The sequence below is a fragment of the Nelumbo lutea genome, chromosome 5 (assembly GCF_056320005.1).
Source record: "Nelumbo lutea isolate HS-2025 chromosome 5, American lotus-T2T, whole genome shotgun sequence".
In the NCBI taxonomy this organism is placed as follows: domain Eukaryota; kingdom Viridiplantae; phylum Streptophyta; class Magnoliopsida; order Proteales; family Nelumbonaceae; genus Nelumbo; species Nelumbo lutea.
The window spans coordinates 46,654,087-46,679,660 of NC_142688.1; the positions used below are offsets into that span (position 1 = coordinate 46,654,087).

Consider the following 25,574-nt stretch of genomic DNA (forward strand, 5'->3'; position numbering starts at 1 on the left):
TGATTTTTTTTGTGTGGTTTGTTTTTCGGGTGATGAGGTAAGAGATTTCTATGCATATTTTTGTTATGAATCAAATAAGAAGTATGTTTCAGATCGTATGGTGGGATTTTAGACTGTAGTGTGCTAGGGTTTATGCTGTTTTTAGTGTGATTCGAAGGGGGAGTGGTCCTCATATAGTGTGGTGAGATTTCAGGTAGTCGTGGGGTAGGGTTTGTGGTGTAAAGAGTGCAATCATCAGCAATAACAAGTGCTGAAACCAGTGTGATTAGTGTGATCAAGTAGTGTGCTGTATGCCGAATTTGGTGATAATAGAATTCAGCAATGTGAGATAGCAGTGGTAGCAAATCTAATGTGATGATACCTACTGACTACCTAAATGTTCAAATGACCTCCATTAAACTGAATGGAGAGAATTATGTACCTTAGGCTAAATCTGTAGAAGTTTTTCTGAAGGCAAAGAAGAAGGTGAAACACATAAGGGAGGAGAAACCCTCCACTAATTCTCATGAGTATGATGACTGGGAGCAAGATGATGCATAAATTATAACGTGGTTATGGAACAGTATGGAACCCAAGATTAGTGTAAATTTCATGTTTCTTGACACTGCCAAAGATGTGTGAGACCATGCTAAGAAGTTGTATTCTGGTCAAGACAATACAACCGGAGTATATCAGCTGTATTAGGAATACTTTAATCTGCAACAGGGCAATCAGAGTCTTGAGGAGTACTATGCTAGTATGAGAAACATTCGAAATGAGTTGAATGTTTATCACCCCCTCACTTCTGATGTCAAAATTCAGCAATAACAGAGAGAACAACTTGATGTGACTCGATTTTTGGTGGGGCTGAAATCTGAGTATGAAGCAGTGCGGGCTCAAATACTAGGAGAGTCAGCTCTCCCTTCCTTAGAATAGGTGTTTGCTCAACTTTGGTGGATTTTCATTGGATCTATTGAGAACTCTAATGTTTTTGATAGATCAGCCTTTGTAGTATCAAGGGGCCATGGTGTTAGAGGTGGAGCTCGGGGAGCTCAGTCTGGCCGTAGTGGTAGCAGTGGTCCGGTATATGGCCGGAGTGGTGGTGGTGGACCTACATGTAACCATGGTGGTGGTCGTACTAGAGGTAGAGATTCAGGGGGAGCCCGTGGCAGAGGACGTGGCTCGGGTCCGAGGAGGTGTACTCATTGTGGTATGGATGGACATGCCATTAATTATTGCTATGACTTGCATGGTCCACCCTCAACTTGGGCCAATCATGCCATGACTAGTGACACTAGTTTCAGACAGGAGAGTCGTTCAGTTGATCAGATGCCTCCTACATCCACAGATGTTCCCGGGAAGGAGATTGTGAGTGTTCCCTTTGATGAGTATGAGAGGTTTGTCCAATCCACATCTCAACAGAACACGACTACTCTCGCACACTCAGGTATGGCTTGTTTAGCATCCACACCCAATCCTTGGATTATTGACTCTGGAGCCTCTGATCACATGACTGGATCTCTAGGTGTGTTTTCTTCCCTCTCTCATTGTTCAACATCACAATTTGTTACCCTTGCTAATGGTTCCACATCCTCCATTTGTGGTGTTGGCAATGTTAACATGACCCCCTTATCTTTATCCTCAGTTTTGTATGTCCCTAAATTTCCATTTAACCTTATGTCTGTTAGTAAGTTGACCAAGTCACTCAATTGCTCTATTACTTTTTACCCTTCTTCGTGTGTTTTTTAGGATCTCAAGACAGGGATGAAGATTGGTGGAGGGCATGAAGTTGGTGGATTGTATTATCTTGACGGTGGTGGAAGAACATCAACAGATCTCCAGTCATCTCTCTCCCCTCTCCAGTGGCACTATCGATTTAGTCATCCTTCCCTGAAAGTTTTGAAGTCTTTGGTTCCTTCGCTGAGTCAACTTTATGTTTTAGATTGTGACTCGTGTCAGTTGGGGAAGCATCATCGTGTTCCCTTTAGTCCTACGGTTGATAACCGTGTGCCGACTCCTTTTTCTTTGGTTCATTCAGATGTTTGGGGTCCTTATAAAGTGATGCCATACAATGGATATAGATATTTTGTCATTTTTGTTGATGATTATTCAAGGATGATGTGGCTCTATTTAATGAAAGGAGTGAATTGTTTACCATTTTCCAAAAATTTTATGTTGAGATTCGCAACCAATTTGGTGTTCACATTAAAATTTTTCGTTCTGATAATGGCCGTGAATATTTTTCTTCATCATTTCAAGAATACTTGGACCAACATGGCATTATACATCAGACCTCATGTACCTACACCCCACAACAAAATGGGGTGGCTGAGAGAAAGAATCGTCATCTTTTGGAAACGGCTCGATCCCTCATGCATCACATGAATGTTCCCAAACCCTTTTGGAGTGATGTAGTGCTTACTTCTTGCTTCTTGATTAATCGAATGCCCACGTCTATCATTGATGGTCATTCCCCATTCACTACCTTGTTCCCACCTTGTCTCTGTTTCCTCTTTCTCCTCGGGTTTTTGGGTGTGTCTACTTCGTCCATAATCTGGGCCCTGGGAAGGACAAGTTAGACGCACGATCCATTAAGTGCATCTTCCTTGGCTATTCCCGGACCCAGAAAGGGTATAAGTGTTATCATTCTAGTTCTCGACGTTCCTTTGTGTGTGTTGATGCTACCTTCTTTGAGTCTACTCCATTTTTCTTGGGGTCCGGTGATGTTTCTTCCTCCTCATCACCTCCTCCTCTTCCACTTCCAGTTGCGGATTCTATTCCCCTTGTTCTAGCTATGACCAAGTCCTTGCCTCCAGTGCCACCACATGTTGAACAACCACCTATCCATCAAGTGTATACACATCGCCCACATGTACCGGCTACTACTCCTCCAACTCCATCAACGTCGACAGATCCAGAAGTTGTCTCCACATCAGCCCCAAACCCAGTATCTGATCTTGATCTTCCCATTGCCTTGCAGAAAGGTAAACGCACTTGTACCCTTCATCCTATTTCTAATTATGTTTCACTCACTCACCTTTTCGCTTCCCATCGCCAGTTTATCTCTTTGTTATCCTCAGTTGTTGTCCCTAAGGATGTCTAGGAAGCCCTTGCCTCTCCAGGGTGGTGTCGTGCAGTGGAAGTAGAACTCTCAGCTCTAACTCATAATCATACTTGGGACCTCACCACTCTTCCTCCTGGGAAGCAGGTTGTCGGTTGTAAGTGGGTTTATACTGTTAAGTATTTACCTGATGGTAGTGTAGAGCGCCTAAAAGCTAGATTGGTTGCAAAAGGGTACTCCCAAACCTATGGTATTGACTACACAGAGACCTTCTCCCCAGTTGCTAAGATAGGTTCAGTTCGTGTTGTGATCTCTCTTGTTGCTATGTATTATTGACCCCTCTATCAGCTTGATATCAAGAATGCTTTCTTGCATGGTGATTTGCCTCTTCCTCCTGGGAAGCAGGTTGTCGGTTGTAAGTGGGTTTATACTGTTAAGTATTTACCTGATGGTAGTGTAGAGCGCCTAAAAGCTAGATTGGTTGCAAAAGGGTACTCCCAAACCTATGGTATTGACTACACAGAGACCTTCTCCCCAGTTGCTAAGATAGGTTCAGTTCGTGTTGTGATCTCTCTTGTTGCTATGTATTATTGACCCCTCTATCAGCTTGATATCAAGAATGCTTTCTTGCATGGTGATTTGCTCGAGGAGGTCTATATGGAGCAACCACCGGGGTTTGTTGCTCAGGGGAGGATGGTAAGGTATGCAGACTAAAGAAGGCTATTTATGGGCTTAAACAGTCTCCTCGAGCATGGTTTGGTAGGTTCAGTGAGGTGGTAAGGAAGTTTGGTATGAAACAGTGCCAAGTTGTTCATTCAGTCTTCAGTCATGACTCTCAGGCAGGAAAAATCCTATTGGTGGTGTATGTAGATGATATTGTTATTACCGGGAACGATAAAATGAGTATTGACAGGTGGAAGACTTTTCTACAGGAACATTTTCAAACAAAGGACCTTGGTAAATTGAAATATTTCTTGGGGATAGAAGTAGCAAGGTCTAAGCATGGTATTAATTTGTGTCAAAGGAAATATGTGCTTGATTTGCTGGAGGAAACAGGTTTGCTAGGTGCTAAACCAGCTGAAACACCTATAGAAACAAATACTAAGCTAAGCAGTGATATGGGTGAAGTGTTTGAAGACCCTGGTAGATACCGACTTGTACGTAAATTGAACTACCTAACCATTACTCAGCCAGATATTTCATTTGCGGTTAGTGTGGTAAGTCAATTCATGCAGAAACCTCTGGTTCCTCATTGGGATGTGGTTCTAAGAATTGTGAGGTATTTAAAAGGGGCTCCCGATCGTGGTTTGATATACAAAAGTGGTGGAAAACTTGAAATAGAAGGATATACTGATGCTGACTGGACCGGTTCTATGTCTGATAGGAGGTCTACCACAAGCTATTGCACTTTTCTTGGGGGTAATCTGGTGACATGGAAAAGTAAGAAGCAGATAGTTGTGGCGAGAAGCAATGCAAAGGCAGAATATAGAGCTATGGCACATACTACTTGTGAATTAGTGTGGCTAAGTAACCTTCTACATGAGATAGGATACAATGGTAACACTCCAATGAAGCTTTACTGTGACAATCAGGCTGCAGTTCATATTTCTTCTAATCCGGTGTTTCATGAAAGAACCAAGCGCATAGAGGTTGACTGTCACTTTGTGAGAGAGAAGGTGCTGAATGGAGTGATATGTAACAAGCTGGGCAGACTTGTTTACTAAAGATGTTAACACAGGGTTGACTGTGTTAACACAGGGTTATTTACTAAAGATGTAACAAGCACATAGAGGTTGACTGTCACTTCCCTGTGTTGCATATGTTAACACAGGGAACCAGTGGGTAGACTTATTTACTAAAGGGTTGAGTCGGGGAAGAGTGGACTACCTATGTAACAAGCTAGGATTATATGATATATACTCACCAGCTTGAGGGGGAGTGTTGGTGTTGAGTATGTAGGGGTATTTCTATCTTTATACTTATGTCGAGGTTGCTGATCTGTAATATTATATTAGAACTAGTGTCCCTCACTTAAGTAAGGGCACATGTGTCTTTTCCATTATGTTAGTAATATAAAACATGTCTGGCCGAATGGGAGAGGTAATTTTTCTCTCATTCGAACCAAACTTTTCTTCTCTCCTTTTCTCCTCCTTTCTCTCTCTCTTTCTTCTTTCTTCTTCTCTCTTCTTGGCTGTTATCAGACTAACAGAACTCAAGGGCAGGCCGAATCATAATACGGAGAAATCATAACACCTATTATATTGTCACTTCCATCTCCAGATGATGCCATCTTAACTGGTTCACCTCACTTCACAAAGGAATCACTATTATAGACAAAGTAGTTACCTTCTACTATTCAACAACACACCACACACCACTCAACACTTCTACTATTCAGCACCACACGACATACTACTCAACAGACTATAATTATGACCACACTACTGCTATCATGAATTCAGCATTCAAAAACCCTACTTTCAACTCACATATCCAGGTATAAACAGAAGAAAAAGAAGCTTATAGGCATACCTATCAATTCACATTGCCACATAAATGAAATCCATACCAAAAGAAAACAGCCGTAGTCCACTACTAGTCGAATAGAGATTTCTGTTCACACCTGTCCACAACCAGCCCTCTTTGTACCATTGAATAGAGGGTATCTAGTACACCACCACAGCAACTGGATGCATATTTACCTCCAAGAACAAAAAACGACCACTCCTTTTTGGCCCTTTATCGAACTTCTAATCTGTCTAGGAGATATTAAAAAAAAAATTGATATGGCTGGTGTTATCTCAGTGGCTTCAGCAGTTCGAACTAGAAGAAGAAGAAGAAGAAAAGGAACAGTCGAATCTGATAGCTTAAACCCTATCAGTCGACCCTAATATGAATTAGCCTCTAATTAGTTGTACAAAGACTAAACTGCCCCCCACTTAAGTATGGGACAGGAAGTCTCTATTAAAACTGCCACATAAGCACATAACTTAACAGAAATAAAATGACTAATCTACCCTTATTCGGCTAGCTCTAACACTCCCCCTCAAGCTGGAGAATATATGTCATATAATCACAACTTTAATATATAGTTCACTCTCCCTTAGCTTAAGCCTTTTGTAAACAAATCTGCCCATTGATCACCTGAGCCCACATGTTCTGTGCTTATCTCTCTAATAAGGACCTTCTCCCTCACAAAGTGGCAATCAATCTCTATGTGCTTTGTTCTCTCATGAAAAACAGGGTTAGATGAGATGTGGATTGCAGCATGATTGTCACAGTACAATTCCATAGGTCTATCCATGGAGAACCCGATTTCTTGTAGGAGATCCCTCAGCCATACTAATTCACATGTAGTGTGTGCCATGGCTCTGTATTCGGCTTCAGCACAGCTCCTTGCCACAACCGTTTGCTTCTTACTCTTCCATGTCACAAGATTTCCTCCAAAAAATGTGCAGTAACCTGTAGTAGATCTTCTATCAGACACAGAGCCTGCCCAATCTGCATCTGTATACCCAATTACCTCAAGTCTTCCTCCTGGTTTGTACAATAACCCATGGCCTGGAGCTCCCTTCAGGTACCTTACAATTCTAAGAACTGCATCCCAGTGAGGTATCCGAGGGTTTTGCATAAATTGGCTCACCACACTGACTACAAAGGAGATGTCTAGTCTCGTGATAGTCAAATAGTTCAGCTTCCCCACTAATCGTCTATGACTTCCAGGATCAACAAATTTTTCCCCTGTATCACTGTTCAACTTATTATTTTGGCTTCATGAGAGCTTCATCCGATTTTGCACCTAACAGTCATGTTTCATCCAGCAGATCAAGAACATATTTTCTTTGGCACAGGTTTACACCTTGTTTTGATCTAGCAACTTCTATACCCAAGAAATACTTCAATGTCCCAAGGTCTTTTGTTTGAAAATGGTTTTGCAAAAAGACCTTTAGTTTATCGATCCCCAATTTGTCACTACCAGTTATGATAATATCATCCAGATAGACCACTAATAAAATCTTTCCGGCTTCTGAATCATAGCTGAACACCAAGTGGTCAACCTGACATTGTTTCATTCCAAAATTCTTCACCACTTCACTAAACTTCCCAAACCAAGCACAAGGCGATTGTTTCAACCCATAAATTTCCTTTTTCAATCTGCACACCTTACCATCCTCCCCTTGAGCAACAAACCCAGGTGGTTGCTCCATATATACCTCCTCCATAAGGTCACCATGAAGGAAGACATTTTTAATGTCAAGTTGAAACAAGGGTCAATCATACATAACTGCCAGGGAAATTAAAACACGGACAAAGCCAATCTTAGCCACTGGAGAGAAGGTCTCCATATAGTCCACCCCATACAACTGTGAATAACCTTTTTCAATCTGCACACCTTACCATCCTCCCCTTGAGCAACAAACCCGGGTGGTTGTTCCATATATACCTCCTCCATAAGGTCACCATGAAGGAAGGCATTTTTAATGTCAAGTTGAAACAAGGGTCAATCATACATAACTGCCAGGGAAATTAAGACACGGACAGAGCCAATCTTAGCCACTAGAGAGAAGGTCTCCATATAGTCCACACCATACAACTGTGAATAACCTTTAGCAACAAGTCTGGCCTTCAAACGCTCCACACTACCATCCGGCAAGTATTTAACAGTATACACCCATTTACAACCCACAACATGTTTACCGGGGGGAAGAGTAGAGAGCTCCCACGTTTGAGTATGCAGAAGGGAAGAGAGTTCCTCCTCCATTGCCTGCCGCCACCCAGGTGAGCTAAGAGCCTCTTGGACATTCTTAGGTATAGAAATAGATGACAATAGTGAAACAAACTGGCGATTTGAAGCGGAAAGGAGAGAGACTGAAACAAAATTGGAAATGGGATGGAGGGTACAACTATGTTTACCTTTCCGTAAAGAAATGGGAAGATCAAGTCCTGAAGGTTCTGGGACAGGAACAACAACAGGATCCATAGACAAGGTATAAGCTGGAGGAGGAGCCGGTGTCTGTTGATGAGTATACACATGTCGGATCGGTGGTCGTTTAGTAGGGATCTGCACTGGAGGAGGTGAAGGGTAAACCCAAATTGGAACAACCGGAACAGGACCATGGACTGGAAGAGGAAGATGAAGCAAAGGTGGAGACACCGATGCTTCAGGTCCCGAGAAGAAGGGGACAAACTCAAAAAAGGTGACATCAGGACAGACATAGCACTTCCGAGTAATGGGATTGAAACACTTATACCCTTTTTGAGTCCGAGAGTAACCAAGAAAGACACACGTAATAGAGCATGCATCCAGCTTGTCTATCCCATGACTCAGATTGTGAACAAAGCACACAGCCAAAGATGCGGGGTGTTAATGGAAAGGGAGACAAGGTGGGGAACCAAATAGAAAAAGGAAGACCAACCATGAAGAATGAAGGAGGGCACCCGATTAATGAGGAAACACGCAGTAAGTACAACATCACTCCAAAATCGTTTAGGAACACTCATATGATGAAGAATAGACCGAGCAGTTTCAAGGAGATGACAGTTCTTTCGTTCAGCCACCCCATTTTGTTGAGAAGTGGATGCACATGAAGTTTGATGAATGATGCCATGTTGTTCTAAATACTGTTGAAAGGAAGTAAGAAATTATTCGCAATCGTTATCTGAATGAAGAACTTTGATTGGAACACCAAATTGTTTACGTATTTCAGCATGGAATTTTTGAAAAATGGAAAATAATTCACTCCTTTCTATCATTAAATAAATCCATGTCATCCTTGAACAATCATCAATAAAAGTGACAAAATACTTGTAATCATTATAAGACTCTATTTTAATCGGACCCCAAACATCTGAATGAACTAAAGCAAAAGGACTCAACATATGACTATCAACTCTAGGACTGAAGGGAACCCGACGATGTTTCCCATACTGACACGACTCACACTATAAAGACAACAAATGACTCAAAGAAGGAACCAGTATCTTGAGTGCCTTGAGAGATGGATGTCCCAGTCGACAATGCCACTGTAGAGGAGTGAGTGAAGTCTGGAGTGCAACTAACGATCCACCACCGTCAAGGTAATACAATCCACTAGCCTCATGCCCCCCACCAATCTTCTTCCCCGTATTGAGATCTTGAAAAACACAAAAGGAAGGGAAAAATGTAATATAGCAATTAAGAGTCTTGGTTAATTTACTAACAGACATAAGATTGAATGGAAACTTAAGGACATATAGAACAGATGATAAAGAAAGAGAAGTCGTGTCAACATTAGCAACACCACAGATGGGAGAAGAGGAACCATTGGCAAGGGTAACAGTTTGAGATGTAGAAGTTTCAGAGAGGGAAGAGAACACACCTGGAGTCCCGGTCAAGTGATCAGAGGCTCCAGAGTCAATAATCTAGGGGGAGGGTTTGGATGCCAGACAAACTATACCTGAGTGGGCAAGGGTGGCTATAGTATGTTGTGAAGTAGCCTGGGGGAACCTCTCATACTCATCGCGCGGTACACTCACCATCTCCTTCCCAGAAACAGATGTAGATGTGGAAGGTATTAGATATGCCTGTTGGTTATCACTGACATCAACCCCACCAGCTACTTCATGATTAGCCCATGTAGGAGGGCCATGGAGATCATAACATAAATTCACCGAATTTCTGTACCTGCCACAATGGGTACACTTCCTTGTAGAGTTACTTTTTCCTTTACCACGGCCTCCCCCTGAGTCACGACCACCACCACAGCCAAATACGGAACCACCATGACCTCCTCAGGAGGCATGTCCTCCCCCTCTAGTACCACGTCCACCTCCTCTAGGTATCACAAATGTTGATCTATCAGACTGTGTGGGATTCTCTGTAGATCCCAAAGAAATCCTACGAAGCCGTGCAAAGACTTCCTTAAGTGTAGGAAGAGTAGAGCCTCTCAATATTTGGGCCCTAACTGGTTCATATTCTGATTTCAACCCCGCTAAGAACCTAGTGACATCTAGTTGTTCCCTCTGTTGTTGCTGAACCTTAACATCTGGAGTGAGGGGATGATAAACATTGAGTTCATTTCTGAGGTTCTTCATACTGGCATAGTACTCTTCTAGGGTTTTATTCTCTTGTTGCAGATCGAAATACTCCTGATAGAGCTGATATACCCTTGTAGTATTATCCTACCCAAAATAAAGCTTATTGGCATGTTTCCATATGTCCTTAGCTGTATCTAAGAACATAAAGTTGGCACTTATTTTGGGTTCCAAACTATTCCATAACCATGTCATGATTTGGACATCTTCCTGTTCCTAGTCATCAAACCCTGGTGAGTCAGCTAATGGTTTATCTTCCTTCACGTGTTTCACTTTCCTCTTTGCCTTGAGGAAAACTTCCACTGACTTGGCCCATGGCACATAATTCTCACCATTAAGTTTAATGGAGGTCATCTGCACACCCAAACAATCAGAGAGAGATCATCACACTCTATTTCTGATCACTAGAACCACCTCCCGTTGCTGCCATTATGTCTCCCCCACTGCTATCTCTAATGCTGAACTCTCAGTCACCAACCAAATACTACAACAGCCGAGGCAACACTACAGCAGTCTCTAAACTCAGGTGATAGGTTCACAACAAGTCACAATCAGTCACCACTGTGCACAAACTACCATTCAGATTAAGAACAAAAGGTAAACCAACATTCAGACAACACCAACAAGGCAAAAAATTGATGTAGGCAATTCGGCCATTCCTTCCGGCCCCCCCCCCAAAAAAAAACAACTTTTGTTCTTGTTCACACCACTACTGATTACACAGAGCCATAAATCACCACTACAGTAATTCAACAATTTACTAATAACATACAAGCCCTCTTGAAGCTGCTCAATAAAGAGTGAGAATCAAAAGCATCACCACACAACCATCTCTATCCCACATGGTACAGGTCTGTTTGACCCTTTTTTTTTTTTTAAAGGTCACTCCAAAGACATCAACTACAACCACTACAATAACCCTTACACCATTTGGTCACTGTAAACACAGCCTATTCTTGGGCCTTTCGCCAAGAACCAAGGCGACAAATAACCTAGTTCTTTAAGTTCTGATAAGTCCGAGCAGATTTTTGAGGGTTTTCCAACCCAGTAACACCAACAACACAAAAAAAAGGATAACCAACCTTGATGGAGAGCTTCAGTCGACCATCCACTTATTTTTGGAGTTATTCTCTTGAAAGGCAATCAAGTTCTGAGCAGAGAAAGAGAGGCCGAAGTGTTCTTAGATCTAGGTCGAGTCTGTGTTCTCCATTTGCAGTCCAGAGAGAAGAAAAAGAAGTCACGAACAAAAAGGAGCAGCAGTCACGAGCGAAGATTTAAAGAGCAACGTCCTACTCTAATACCATGTTATCTCAGTGGCTTCAGCAGTTCGAACCAGAGGAAGAAGAAGAAGAAGAAGAAGAAGAAGAAGAAGAAGAAGAAGAAGAAAAGGAACAGTCGAATTTGATAGCTTAAACCCTATCAGTCGACCCTAATATGAATTATCCTTTAATTAGTTGTACAAAGACTAAATTGCCCCCCCACTTAAGTATGGGACAGGAAATCTCTATTAAAACTGCCACATAAGCACATAACTTAACAGAAATAAAATGACTAATCTACCCTTATTCGGCTAGCTCTAATAGCTGGCAGTGATCCAGGAAGACGAAGGGCGATGAGAGGAAAAAGAAAAACTGGTTTCTTATTGCTGTGATGCCATGTAAATGGGTAGATTGATCCTATTCAGTTCTAGGTTCGAAGTATGAGAAGAAGAAGAAGAAGAGAAGTCACTCACTCTAAACGACCCACGTTGTATTTATAATGAATAGGTTGAGTTACAAAAGACAGTATCGTCCCTTACAAGAGATGGGACACATAACTTAAACTTGAATAAAACAGACCTTTCACTTCTAACTAGATAAACCAAAAGACCAAAATACCCCTGTACTGTCGACTCTAACAGCAGCAAAATAGAGGGAGAAGAAAAACTCCCAACAATCTTTTAGGGTTCAAAAAAATATAGGATCACTTCTCATCATTCCCACGATATAAAACAACCTAAAAAGACCAGGTTTCATAGAATAAGAACCCATCAAACAAGGAAAACAAGCCTCAAAACTAGATCTGGAGTTTCTGCGATTTTCCACTTGAAAATTCCACAATAAATCATAGAGGCATCAAACATAAATGAGACATACCAAAATTCATCTAAAGCCAGGGCGAATCAAACCATGTAAATTTTAGGGATTGCCGCTGTCACCTGTACAGATTGTTGATGTCATCTAATGGCAGTCTGACATGAGCAATTCATCCTCTCAGCAAAGATCAGAAGAAGAAGGTTCTCCTAAGAGCTTCTAGTTGCTCTGATATCAAGTTGTAGTGTTTAGGGTTTTGTTGAGAGAGAAAGAAGAAGAAGAGAAGAAGAGAAGAAAAAAGAGGGGAGAAAGTAATGAATGGAGGAGAGAGTGTTGTTGTTCACTCTCTCAAACACGAAATTTATATTATGAGAGAGAAATTACATGGAAGCCCTCATATGGGTGCCGAAATTCAAAAGACTGGGACCAACATTTTTTTTGCTTCATGGGGCTACACAACAGGGGGTAGCCCATCCCCTTTCCCTTGAACCCCCCCCCCCACCCACCCCCCTGGTGGCAGCGGGATTTGATCCCAGGTCTCTACTCCGACGAGTCAGAGAACCTACCAACTGAGCCACCATCAATCCTGGGTCAAAAACCTAGACCCAACCTACCAACTGAACCTACCGACTGGGACCAACATTTGGTAATGACATTTTTATACTAAAATCCTGGGTCAAAAACCTAGACCCAAGTCCAGAAATTTGCAGGCTGGTCCAAGAATGATCACCCTATTGTCAGCCCAAGATTTTATTTCTACACCAAGAACTTGTTGAACTGCCACTTTTGATTGTAATTTAATTCTTGAACTTGATCTTTGATAACTTCTTCCCCTCAAATATTTCAAATGATTATGGTGATCCATTTGCAGATTCCTATGTGGTAAGGTTGAAAAATTGAAGCTTCTACACTTGGATTCATCATTCTTCTAAAAGATGATATCAAACTAAAAAGGGATGACCTAACAAAAGGAGCATGCCTGATGTGTCAGATCTTATTTCATCTTTAAAGAGAAGAAACACAGGTTCACAGAAGCTTACTCACTGGGGACCAGATGAAACAGAGACAGCAGAGTCAAAAAGTTCACATCCCAAAGGTCCAACTCTTGCTTTCTCCACCCTTGAACCATGTCTTGTAAGATCCAACCTACTAGCTTCTTTCTGATTTATCAGACCAACTGCCTGTTATAAAAATCCAAGTAAAAGTGGAATTTAGAGACAAATTCATTGAACCAAACACATGCAATGGAAGAAAGTATACAAACCCCAACTAACACTGCAGATTTTCACTCATGGTAACACAAACAAGTTTCAAAAGCATAAATCACAATTTATTTCTCTAATGAATCACATGATGAGACAAATGAGGGGGGGGGGGGGATAGTAAATGATTTAAAGGTACACCAACAGGCATTTAGTGGAAGAAAAATTTTAAATAGGTATGATATATATACAAGATTCTAATACCATTTAATTTTTTTTTTCAAAATGTCTAATACCATATAATGAACAAGGAGAATAACAACTCAATAAATAAAAATAATATTCAACCTAATAGTGCATGCAAAATGATAACCAACCACCATGTTAATTAGCAAAGCAGTTTTTATTCTATAAGATCTGTCAACCTCTGTTTATAACTAATAACACACAAAACAGCAACTTCCTATTTAGGTTCAAACTCTAATAGAAAATAGTAATTGCCTATTCAAGCCAGGATACCTTTATAACTCTACTAATTTTACTAAAGCTAACTTAATGTGAAGAAACCAGATAGTCTCCCAGTTGGCCAGACCTTTTATCTATTATATTTTAAAAAAGGCAAAATCACATTTTTATCCCTTTAAGTAATAAAAGCAAACTTACTAAGTTATAACAGTATATAGATATAAATGCCCCTGTCTACTAAAACAAAAGGAAATAAACTAATAGAAATAGAAAACCAGAAATAACAAATCAGCATCCAGTACCTCAACACCCACCCTCTCAAGTGGGGAATCAATATTCCATATACTAATATCTGGCTCTCTTACCCACAGTATTTTGAGCTGGTTTCTAGTTCTTTTTGTTTGTGGTTGCTCCCTACCGGTTTCAGCAAGAAGTATTTTCTTGCCTTCCTTTTTCAAGCTCCCAAGGAGAAGAGGGAAAATAATGTGGAGATGCTATTGGGCTGCCATCCTTTGGTCTATTTGGGAAGAAAGAAATGCAAGATTTTTCACAATAACAGACTGACTACAGAACAGATGATAGAAAACATTACTTGAAAATTTGTGCATTGGATTAAAACTCTGGACATCTTCATGCATATCTCTTCTTGGCAGGTTGTGGCTCAATCTTCTATGGCAAGAATAAATATACCATGAAAATGGAGGCTTCCAGTGTCAATCTCAAGTTGAAATTTGCTGGATACAGCATTGATAACCTTGGAGTCTTTAGAGATAGCCATAGAGCTGTGGTAGCATAATATTACAGTACTATTGGTTTTGGGGTTTTACAAGAGCTGAGATACTAGCAGTTCTTTATGGAATTAAGATGTCCAAGGGGATGAATATGAGCAAACTAATGATGGAAGGTGATTCTGAAACAGTAATGAGCTCTCTCAAAAATTATTGTCAAGGAACTTGACACCACTGACATACTTTAAGGGAAATCAAGGATGAAGCAAGGGAGATGATTAACTGAATAGTTGGCTACCTAGATTGGAAAATTGCATTGCTGATTCATTTGCAAAACAAGGAGCAAATAGTGAGCAAATGTACTAGGGGACCACAGATAAAATCTATCTATAATAGGCTTAATTTGAATAGAGGGTAGGCTGATGAATACCAGCCCTAAAGAGGAATTAATATAAATCAGTGTAAATACCAACAAAGATGAATACAGGGTTGTTCTCTTTCAACCATCATCAAGATAATGCAATCCTCTTGACTCAAGTCCACCAATTTTCTTCCTCATCTTTATGCTTTGAAAATTTAAATACACAATGAGTAATGAAAACATTCAGGTTTAAAGAAGAAGGTGAAGAGTAGTAGAGAAGAAGAAGAAAATTCAAGAGTGTCTTGCAGCTTCTCCATTCTGTACAGCCCTAACAATACCATTTAGCCCAATAGAGAAAATACATAAAAATGACATAAGGCCCAGGCCCACTCATCCCAATAGAGAAAATAAATAAAACAAGTACATAACAGCCCAAGCCCACATAATCCACACAACACTCCCCCTCAAATTGAGAATGGATATCTATCATGCCTAGCTTGCACAACATTGTTTTTGCCCACTAGTGGAGAATTGGAGGTTTCAACCCTATTTATAGTCCAAGATTGAAATTTTGTTGATATTTGTAGAGAAGATGGGCCGAATGGCCCATAGCCCACAGTTTTTATTTCTCTTTATTCTTCTGTTCTGTTTTGTTAATGGGCCTTCTCTTATGGGCCGAATGGCCCAATTAAGGGCTTACTTGTAATTTTTGAAAATTAGTGATTAATTTTTAATGAAAGGGTTAGGGGAAGGAGGGACTGTACGAACAACTCTTCTCCTCACCCTTCTCACAACCGAACTCTTCTTCTTCCTCTTGCTGCTGCTATCTCCTTTGTTTTTTCCCTTCTTTTAATCAGTTTTCTTATTCTTTTGGGACTATTTTTCTTCTTGGTATCAAAGGAGGTCCCTTTTTTCTTTCCCCCTTTTTTTCTTCTTTTTTCTTTTCCCATGCACAATGTGTATGGAAAGCTGAATCAAATATTTGATTGAAGAAGATATCCAGCCCAATTGGTAGTGGTTTCTTGGAGAAAAAAGGAAGATATCTATCTCATCTTTTTAACAGTTTTTGGTTTTTGCCCAAAAACCCTAATCAACTAGAGAGTTTTGATTGCGGGTCCCACAGGAAGCTTTACCTTGGTGCTCAGTGGTTGAAGGGGCTCTTTTTTTTATTACCTTGAAGATTAATCCAAGCTTTGCGCAGTTTTGTGAAGCCTACAGGGAGTGGCTGCCTCTTTTCTTTTTCCCCCGGGTTCTAGGTGAGACGCAGTTGGCTGTTAGGGATCTGTGAAGGTTGGTACTTGGTGTCTGTTATTTCCTATCTTCTTTATTTGTCATCTAAAAACTGTTTTAGGAGTTGTTTGAGGAAGATGGATGTTTCTAGAGTTGAAAATAAGATGGGCTCAGAGTCCAGACAGGTTCGGAGCACTTGTAGACTCTTTATTGGCTATGACCACAGTCAAGCTTGATGAGACTAACTATCTAGCATAGTCACAATCAGTAAAGATACATGTTTGTAGTATAGGCAAGTGGGGATATATTTCTAGGAGCAAGAAAGCACCAAGGGAAGATGACTTGTCTTATGAGAAATGGTTGCAAGAGAATTACACTGTTATTGGGTGGTTAGTGAATTCAATGCAACCGCAAATTAGTCAACACTATTTGTGGACGAATTTTGATAAGGAAATATGGGATAGTGTTGCTGAAACCTATTCACAAAAACTGAACGTGGCCAGGGCATATAAGTTAAGAAGTGATGTGAACAGGGGGAGAAACCTTTAGCAGTCTACTTCTCAATGCTGAAATCCTTGTGGAAAGAGATAGATTTCATGGAAACAGTTGTCTGGGAAAATACAGATGATGTAAAGACATATAGAAAATTGGTTGAGAGGAATTGAGTTTTTGAATTCCTGACAAGGTTGAATCCAGAATTTGATATTACCAAATAGAATATCCTAGCTAAAGACAATGTATCTTTGTCTCAGGCTTATCCCATGCTCCCAGAGATACACATATGGCAGCAACAGAGAGGATTTTATGTTACTTGAAGAGCACTCTGGGGAAAGGTACTCTTTTTGCTAAACATGGTCATATGAAACTGGAGACCTATACAGATGCTGATTGGACAGGCAACATTGATGATAGGAGGCCAACTTCGGGATACTGTAGTATGGTGGTAGGCAATATTGTTTCTTGGAGAAGCAAGAAGCAATCTGTTGTTGCTAGATCTTCAGCTGAGGCAAAGTACAAAGCTATGGCTCATGGAGTTTTTGAGTCGAAAATGGGAAGACTGGGAGTGCCAATGCAGCCATAGTTTCAGATAATGATGGGAGTGCCACAGATGAGAAAACTGCTAGTGAGCAGTTAGCTATTATGAAGGCGGAGTATGAGAAATATGGGAGAATGATCAGCCACCTTGAGAGTGCAGCCACCTCCTCCAACTCTTCAAGCAATCCAACTACGTTTGCATTTGCTCATTCAGGTATACGTGCTACTACCAACCATGAAGCCATGTCAGGTAATCATAGGATCCCTCATATTATTGATTCTGGTGCTTCTGATCATATGACCAACATTTCTACTCTGTTTAGCCCTTATGACTTATTTTCTACTCATGATAAGATTACCCTAGCCAATGGCTCTCTTGCTCCTATCTCTGGCAAGGGAGTCATCAAGGCCACAAACCCCCTCCTTTTCCTTATTTTTGTCCTTCATGTCCCTAAATTGCATACTAATTTGATGTTAGTGAGTAGCCTATTTAAATCCTTAAACTGCAATGCAACCTTCTTCCTTTCTTATTGTGTTTTCAGGACCTAAAGTCTCAGAAAGTGATTGGGAATGGCCATGAAGCGAATGGAATATATCTGCTAGATACTCCTCGACAATGTCGAGGACAGGCTGAAAGAGTTGCTTTCGGGTCTACTTCTTCAGAGTCTTTTAGTCGTGTCATGTTATATCATTTTCGTTTGGGTCATTTATCCTTTTATGCTTTGAGCCATTTATTCCCAGAGTTGTTTAAGGGAATTAACTTGTCTAGTCTTCATTGCGAGTCATGTGAGTTATCAAAATATTGTAGAAGCACTTATCCTTTAAGCAATAAGAGATCCACTTTTCCTTTTCATATTGTGCACTCTAATGTGTGGGGGCCATACCACTTGCCTTTCGTGGGTGGTTATCAATATTTTAACTTGTTCGTTGACGATTTTTCTCAGTATACTTGGTTATTTTTTATGAGATCTTGTGACGAAGTTCCCAAGCTTGTAAGACAATTTCATGAATATGTTCTTACCCAGTTTGATACAAGAATCAAGATATTTAGGTCTGATAATGCAAAAGAATACTTTGAGAAAAACCTAACCTCTTATCTCACTGACTTTGGTGTCATCCACTAGAGCTCTTGCATTCGTACTCCGGAATAAAACGGAGTACCTGAGAGGAAGAATCGTCACATAGTTGAAGTTGCAAGAAGAATTTTGTTTGCCTCATGTGTTCCTACAAAGTTCTAGGGGATGTTGTTCTCACTACAACATAACTAATCAATTGTATGCCATCCATAGTTTTGGGCTTTAAGTCTTCTTTTAATCTTCTTTATCCAGATAAGGACCTTTTTATCTTCCCCTTCGTATCTTTGGTTGCACCTGTTATGTACACATTTCTAGTACCTAAAGACATAAATTTGAACCAAAGGCCCATAAGTGCATTTTTCTTGGTTATGCCTCCATACAAAAGGGTTATTGTTGTTTTAATCCTAGTAGTGGAACTTGTTGTGTCTCAATGGATGTCACTTTTGCTGAGTCCACTCCTTTCTATGGTTCATCTCAGGGGGAGTATTTGTCACAGTTGTTTGCACTCCCCCTTCCTGTTCCTGTTGAGTCTTCTTCACTTGAGTTTTCTTCTGTTGAGTCTAAGAGGGAAAAATCAACTCCGGATCCCTTCACTATTCTTGTCTCTCCTCCATTGCCTCCTCGTCCTCTTTCTACTCATAGGTGGTACCAACAGCAAAAGACCAGGAGTGAGCAGATTGTTTCCTCTACACCACATGAGCCTCCTATGCTTCCAGTTGCTTAAGAGACAATAGGTACTGAGGTCACTCCCTTGCAGCCTCCCTTCCCAGACCTTGATGTCCTTATTGCCACAAGGAAAGGTAAACGGTAGTGTACTGCACATTGCATTTCTAAACATCTTTCCTATGGCCTTCTTTCTCCTTCATATTATTCATTTCTTTCTTCTGTTGCTTCTATACCCAGGTCTATATCAGCAGCTCTCTCTATTCCAGAATGGAGGGATGCTATGAGAACCGAGATAGAGGCTCTGCACAAGAATGCCACATGGGAAGTGGTTGATTTTCCTGAAGGGAAGGAGCTAGTGGGCTGTAAATTGGTGTACACCATCAAATATCATGTCGATGTCTCTATTGAGAGATACAAAGCTCGATTGGTTGCTAAAGGCTACACGTAGACTTATGGGATTGACTACACGAAGATGACCTCGGTGAGGGTCCTGCTATCTTTGGCAGCTCATTTAGACTGGCCCCTCTATCAGCTCGATGTGAAAAATTCCTTCTTGAATGGAGAATTACAAGAGAAGGTTTAAATGTCTCTCCCACCAAGGATGTATGGCACATACATGGAGGGTAAGGTGTGCAAGTTGAAGAAGTCTCTCTATGGGCTCAAAAAGTCACCTAGAGCCTGGTATGAAAGGTTTAGGGCTGCTCTTGTTAAATTTGATTACACACAAACTCAGTCTAACCATACCCTAGAGAGGAGGTTCATTGGTGGTATATCTTATAGTCCATGTGGATGACATTGTAGTGACTGGCACTGATATGACTAGGATTGATAACCTTAAATCCTTCCTTCATGTAGAGTTTGAGATCAAAGACCTAGGGGAATTGAGGTATTTCCTATGCATTAGGGGTGTTCACGGGTCGGGTTGGGTCGGTTTATTGGGGTTTTCCCAACCGACCCGACCTAGTCGGGTTACCTGAGGTGGAAACCGAAACCGACCCACGGATAGGCCAAACCGACCTGGTCGGTTTGAGTCGGGTTGGGTCGGTTTGGGTCGATTTCGGTTTTGCTCCTGTACAAAAGGACACCTAATTGAATTCTAATTGTAATTGCCTAATGGGTTGCCTATTTGGTGTAAAAGATTATAGAAAGTTAGAAACTAGGATAGATTGCCTATTCTAATTGTAATTGCCTGATGGGCCTTCTAGTTCTAGTAGAAGACTAGTTATAGTTAAGTAGGAAACTACTCAAACTAGGAACTACCGAACTAGTAGAAGACTAGTTCGGTTCGGGTCAGGTTGGTTTCGGTTTTCACACAAGAAAACCGAAACCGACCCGATATATCGGTTTATATATTTTCCCAACCCGAAACCGACTGGTACTAATGAAAACTCGGCCGACTCGGGTTGGGTCGGTCCGGGTTGGTCGGTTTGGTCGGGTTGGGCATTCTTATGAACAGCCCTACTATGCATTGAAGTGGCTCAATCTAAAGATGGAATCTTTATTTCTCAACGCAAGTATGCGCTAGACTTGCTCACTGAAACAAGTAAAATGGGTGCAAGACCAGTGGCTACATCTATTGATATGAGTCACAAGCTTTCTACCTTTGATGGAGAACTATTGGAGGATAAGGGAGTGTTTCAAAGGTTACTAGGGAAACTGCTATATCTTTGTATGACTCGCCCTAACATTGCATATGTTGTTAACTGCATTACCCAGTTCATGCATGCTCCCAGAGATACACATATGGCAGCAACAGAGAGGATTTTATGTTACTTGAAGAGCACTCTGGGGAAAGGTACTCTTTTTGCTAAACATGGTCATATGAAACTGGAGACCTATACAGATGCTGATTGGACAGGCAACATTGATGATAGGAGGCCAACTTCGGGATACTGTAGTATGGTGGTAGGCAATATTGTTTCTTGGAGAAGCAAGAAGCAATCTGTTGTTGCTAGATCTTCAGCTGAGGCAGAGTACAAAGCTATGGCTCATGGAGTTTTTGAGTTACTTTGGCTTCGATCCTTGGAGGAATTAGGTGTTGAGTATGACAGACCGTTGATGTTGTATTGTGACAATTAGGCTGCCATTAACGTTTCCCATAATCCTGTGCAACACGATAGAACTAAACAAATTGAAGTTGACAGGCATTTCATCAGAGAAAGAGTGGCTTCTGGAGAAGTTTGTCTACCTTTTATTGCATTTGAAGAACAATTAGCTGACATTCTTATCAAAGGTGTCTCCAAGGCCAAGCTACAGCATGATACAGGCAAGCTGGGCATGATTGACATCTATGCTCAGCTTAAGGGGGAGTATAGAGAAGATTGACCAAATGGCCCATAGCCCACAGTTGTTATTTCTCTTTATTCTTCTGTTCTGTTTTGTTAATGGGCCTGTTAACATTAGTTTTGTTTTGTTTAATTAGTTGGCCAACCAATTAACGGCTTACTTGTAATTTCTGAAAATTAGTGATTAATTTTTAATGAAAGGATTAGGGGAAGGAGGGACTGTACGAACAACTCTTCTCCTCACCCTTCTCACAACCGAACTCTTCTTCTCTCTTCTTCTTTTTACTTCTGCTATCTCCTTTGTTTTAATCAGTTTTCTTATTCTTTTGGGACTGTTTTTCTTCTATATTGTTTCCTACAAGATTCTTAGTAAATGAAGTTCAGCTCCTATGAACTCATGGATTGTGCTGGGAATAATTTCAATCTGTTCATTTGTACATCAGTGGATATAGAAAACTTGGGTATTTAACTACTGTAGTGATGCAGCTAGGTCTTTTAAATCCTAGTTATACAAAGTGGGTCCAAGAAAACTTCACACAGTAGTACGAATGTTTTTATGTGGTTCCATGCTTCCACACAGTAGTACGAATGTTTTTATGGATGGAATATGATAAAGAAATCTTGGATAATGTCTCAAATAATGTATTAACAGGCACTAGAGGTTGTTACAGCATATCAGCCCAAGTGTGAAACAAATAATTTAAAGCAAGAGAAAACTTCAGCAATTTATTTTTCTATGCTGAAATCTTTGTGGCAAGAAAAAGTTTATCTTGAGGGAATACAGTGGAAAAGTCTTGAGGAAGCCTTTAGGGACTGCAATAGCATGACCGTAGGGCTTTGTTCAGGCCATAATGGAATTGGGGACTCAACCATAAGGATCACAAAATAGAAAAGCTTCAACCATCTAGAGGTAAATAGGACTCGAAAGTGATTGTGGTGTGGCTAACCAAAAAAATTACAGGTTACTTGGCAACACTGGAACATAATGAGGAAAATTCAAAAATTGGGAAGGAGACTTATTGTAGCTTTCAAGTGGATAAGCAGGTTAGCCAATGTTTTGGCCAATACATTGTCTAAGCAAGGGGTAAACAGGTCAGAACTATGCAAGAGTCTATATTATCAGGAGTTTGGGGGTTGCAATGCCTCCAATGTATGGGTGACTTTTGGCTGTACAATTCTGTAACTCCTTTAATAAAATCAGAATTAAATTCTTCAAAAAACTAGTGGGAAAGTCCCAAGGATTCTGAAACCTTTGCAGCTCTCCCTCCAGTTAATGCAATTTCTTACTTATCAAAAATAATAATAGAAAAGATTCTTAATGATTCACAACATTATGCCTACAATCAGGATTTCAACATGCAAAAAAGAACCCTGAAACTATTTAAAAACTTACTTCCATGGTTTTCAATATGAACTTATAATAAAATCATTTGTAAAACTAGTTTATAGACTTTCTAAGTATATTTTCAATATAAATTAACAAATCAATTTCTAAGTAAATTTTAAACCTGTTAAAGACTTTAACTTACCTTTTGTACATATGAAAATTTCAACTAAAATTGGCAGGAGCCTCATGCACTGGGCTGCCCTATGAAAAATTCCACTAATATTTTGTCCAATTAGTAAATTGTAAATTGGTCATAACTTGCTCAAAGTAGCCATTATAGTGACACCGAAATCAATGGAAAAGACCAAGCTCTTAAACTGCCCCTGAAAATGATAAGAAAGAGCAATTAAAGTGTCACTTTGTTCAGCATATTCATCTTTCTTCTTCTTCCTCACCTGGCTAGAATAGCATTCGTTCTTCATCAGGGCTGTTTCCACATATCAAAAAGAATTCATTCTTCTAGGTATGCTATGTGATCAAATCCAAACATCAGATTCAATTGTAACATATAAGTGGCAATATAGAACTGTTTATGATAAAATTGATAGTTATTGCAATCTTTTAGAAAAGTGACAGAACTTTACAAGTTTGGTACAATCTTGGAAGAATACATTGTGAGATAGAATACTTATTATGTTACTCAGACATGGTACCAAAAGCACAAATATAATTTAGAAGGCAAAGTGTGGACCTCTACTAAATTCCATTTCTTTGAGACAATCTCATTTTTTATTGATTCTATAAGAAAGCATTCTTAGTATTTTACTCATATAAATGAAAGAGCATATACCTCAAAATAGAGTGCTTTATCTGTCAATATAAGTTTTCCAGGCCAAGCAATGCTATTTTCCCATTTTAGAACAGGTTGCTTACTGCTAGAACCAACACATAAGATTTGTTCATCAGAAAGTATGGGTGTTTCTCGTGTCTGGTATGACTTCCGCCCTTCATGAACCCTATACAAAAGAAAACAAGTACAACACCTTAAATTGAGAAAAGACCAAAATGTTCATGTAATTTTGGTGAAGCATTGCCGTAGGTCAAACAGGAGAGGAGTTTCTACGGAAACAATGAAGTGGAGTTTGAGAGAGGAAGATCTCTCCCATCATTATCTGTTGGATTCTTTCCTAGTACTTCACCCAAGGCTTTACAAGTATCAGAATGGACATCAACTGCATGGAAAGCTGAGTGAGAGGACTAGGCTAGAAACATGTTTTGAGTCTTATTCCTCTTCACCTTTGGAAATTGGAGAACAACATCTTTGAAAAGAGCTCTTTAACAAAGATGTGTTATGAACCAGTCATAGACTCATAGGTTCCCATGCCCATATTTCAAATCAAAATGGTGGAAAATTAATGAACCTTGTTGCACTTGTGGATTCAGTTTCTCTTTGAGACTATTGAGAACATTTCATGTTACTATTTTTTTGCAGATCCACAAAAGTGTTCTTGGGAGATCATAGGTAATGCTAAAATCTTGATCAAGCAAGAAGATATCAAGAAGATGCCAAATACTGACATTGGAGAACCAAATACCTGAACAGATTTTGTTTTGCTTTGTTACCAAGTTGAAGAAGATTACAAAAATGCAATAATGCCCTCCAAAATTACTTCAGGCACCAAGCCCACTTGCTCTTTATCGAACTTAGTGGTGTTCAATAAAATTTTAGGGAATAATATCCTCTTTAGTAGAGGTTTTTATGTATATGCCTGCACACTTACTTGAGAATTTCTTCAATATACATAGTCCACGAGCTTAAAGAGATCCCCTGTTCTTCTCCCGCAAGTGCCTTGAAAAGACTGTATACTGTTAATCTATCAGCCAGACCAGCAACAGCTGGAGCTATACGAACAAAAGCCTCTTCTCTTACAAGCTTCATCTTCAATCACAAGAACACAAACTATTTTAGATGATAGCCCTCAAAACAACATAGAATGTTGGTAACAAGAATCTAACCATAATAGATAAGAAATACAGAAGACTACTGAAAGTTAAATTTGAAAAAAAAACGAGTCCAGAAGGCATTTAATGTAGACAAGAATGAAAATATCAAATTATCCCTTCTTTTGAATATGTATATAGGTAATGATACTCAAGAAAATGAAATTGCAAGTAAAAGCATGAATGAAGTTTGAAGATGTTGGACAATAAGGCTAAACAGCCAAGGTGAGAGTTCAATATCAATGGATAATGGCATGGTGAAAGTTAATACATAACGAGTTAGGGAAGTTCATCTCACTCTTTATTTTTTTTTTTAATCCTTATATTATTATTCATAAATAGAAGCTTTAGATTTCTCTTGTTGGATGCCAAATGCTAGGTCCCACTGCATAGCATTTTTCTGTACAGAGGCAAACTGTGTATATAATTATCTCTACCATGTCAAAAATAAATAAATAGAATAAAACCTCAGATAGAACATGAACCACATTGAACATTCATCAGTAAAAGCTTTTATAGGATCAAGCACATTATTCTTATCCAAGCACCTTGCCGATTATCAAACAAAAACTAACACCTAAAAATTAAAAGTGTCCAACGCAATAGGTCACCTATGTACAAGTATCTGGGTGTCATAGTCCTCTAGAATGACCTCATAAAAGCTTATTTAATTGTATTTTCGTGCTAAATGATGTTATACTTAATGTATCTTATCAGGATATTAAAACAAGTTTTGAAAACACATCCTAGTAGATTTACATGTTTATTTTAATAGCATCCAAAACTTTTATCTATAACACACTACACACCTTTTCTCCACACTCAGTACATATTTTTAAATCAGTAACATCACCCAAGGTTCAAAGTATCAAAGTATCAATACACCTGATATGCACAAATATGTGTATTGGGCATTTCAGGTCACCGATACTCTTTTTTATTAATTTTTTTGGATTCATATTTTTATACGGGTTTGTGATATTTATATTTAATGATTAAAAACATTAAAATT

General features: G+C 39.8%; 1 protein-coding gene across 2 annotated transcripts in view; it reads right to left on the bottom strand.

Moving 5' to 3' along the window:
* Positions 1-25,574, bottom strand: part of LOC148852160 (uncharacterized) — an 86,171-nt gene that overhangs the window by 22,975 nt on the left and 37,622 nt on the right. For both annotated transcript variants that reach the window (XM_088944195.1, XM_088944196.1), the window contains exons 5-7: positions 24,343-24,500; positions 23,412-23,577; positions 13,231-13,367 (exon numbers count right to left, since the gene is read on the bottom strand). In XM_088944195.1, the coding sequence (XP_088800321.1) occupies positions 13,231-13,367; positions 23,412-23,577; positions 24,343-24,500 (461 nt within the window). The remainder of the gene's footprint in view (positions 1-13,230; positions 13,368-23,411; positions 23,578-24,342; positions 24,501-25,574) is intronic.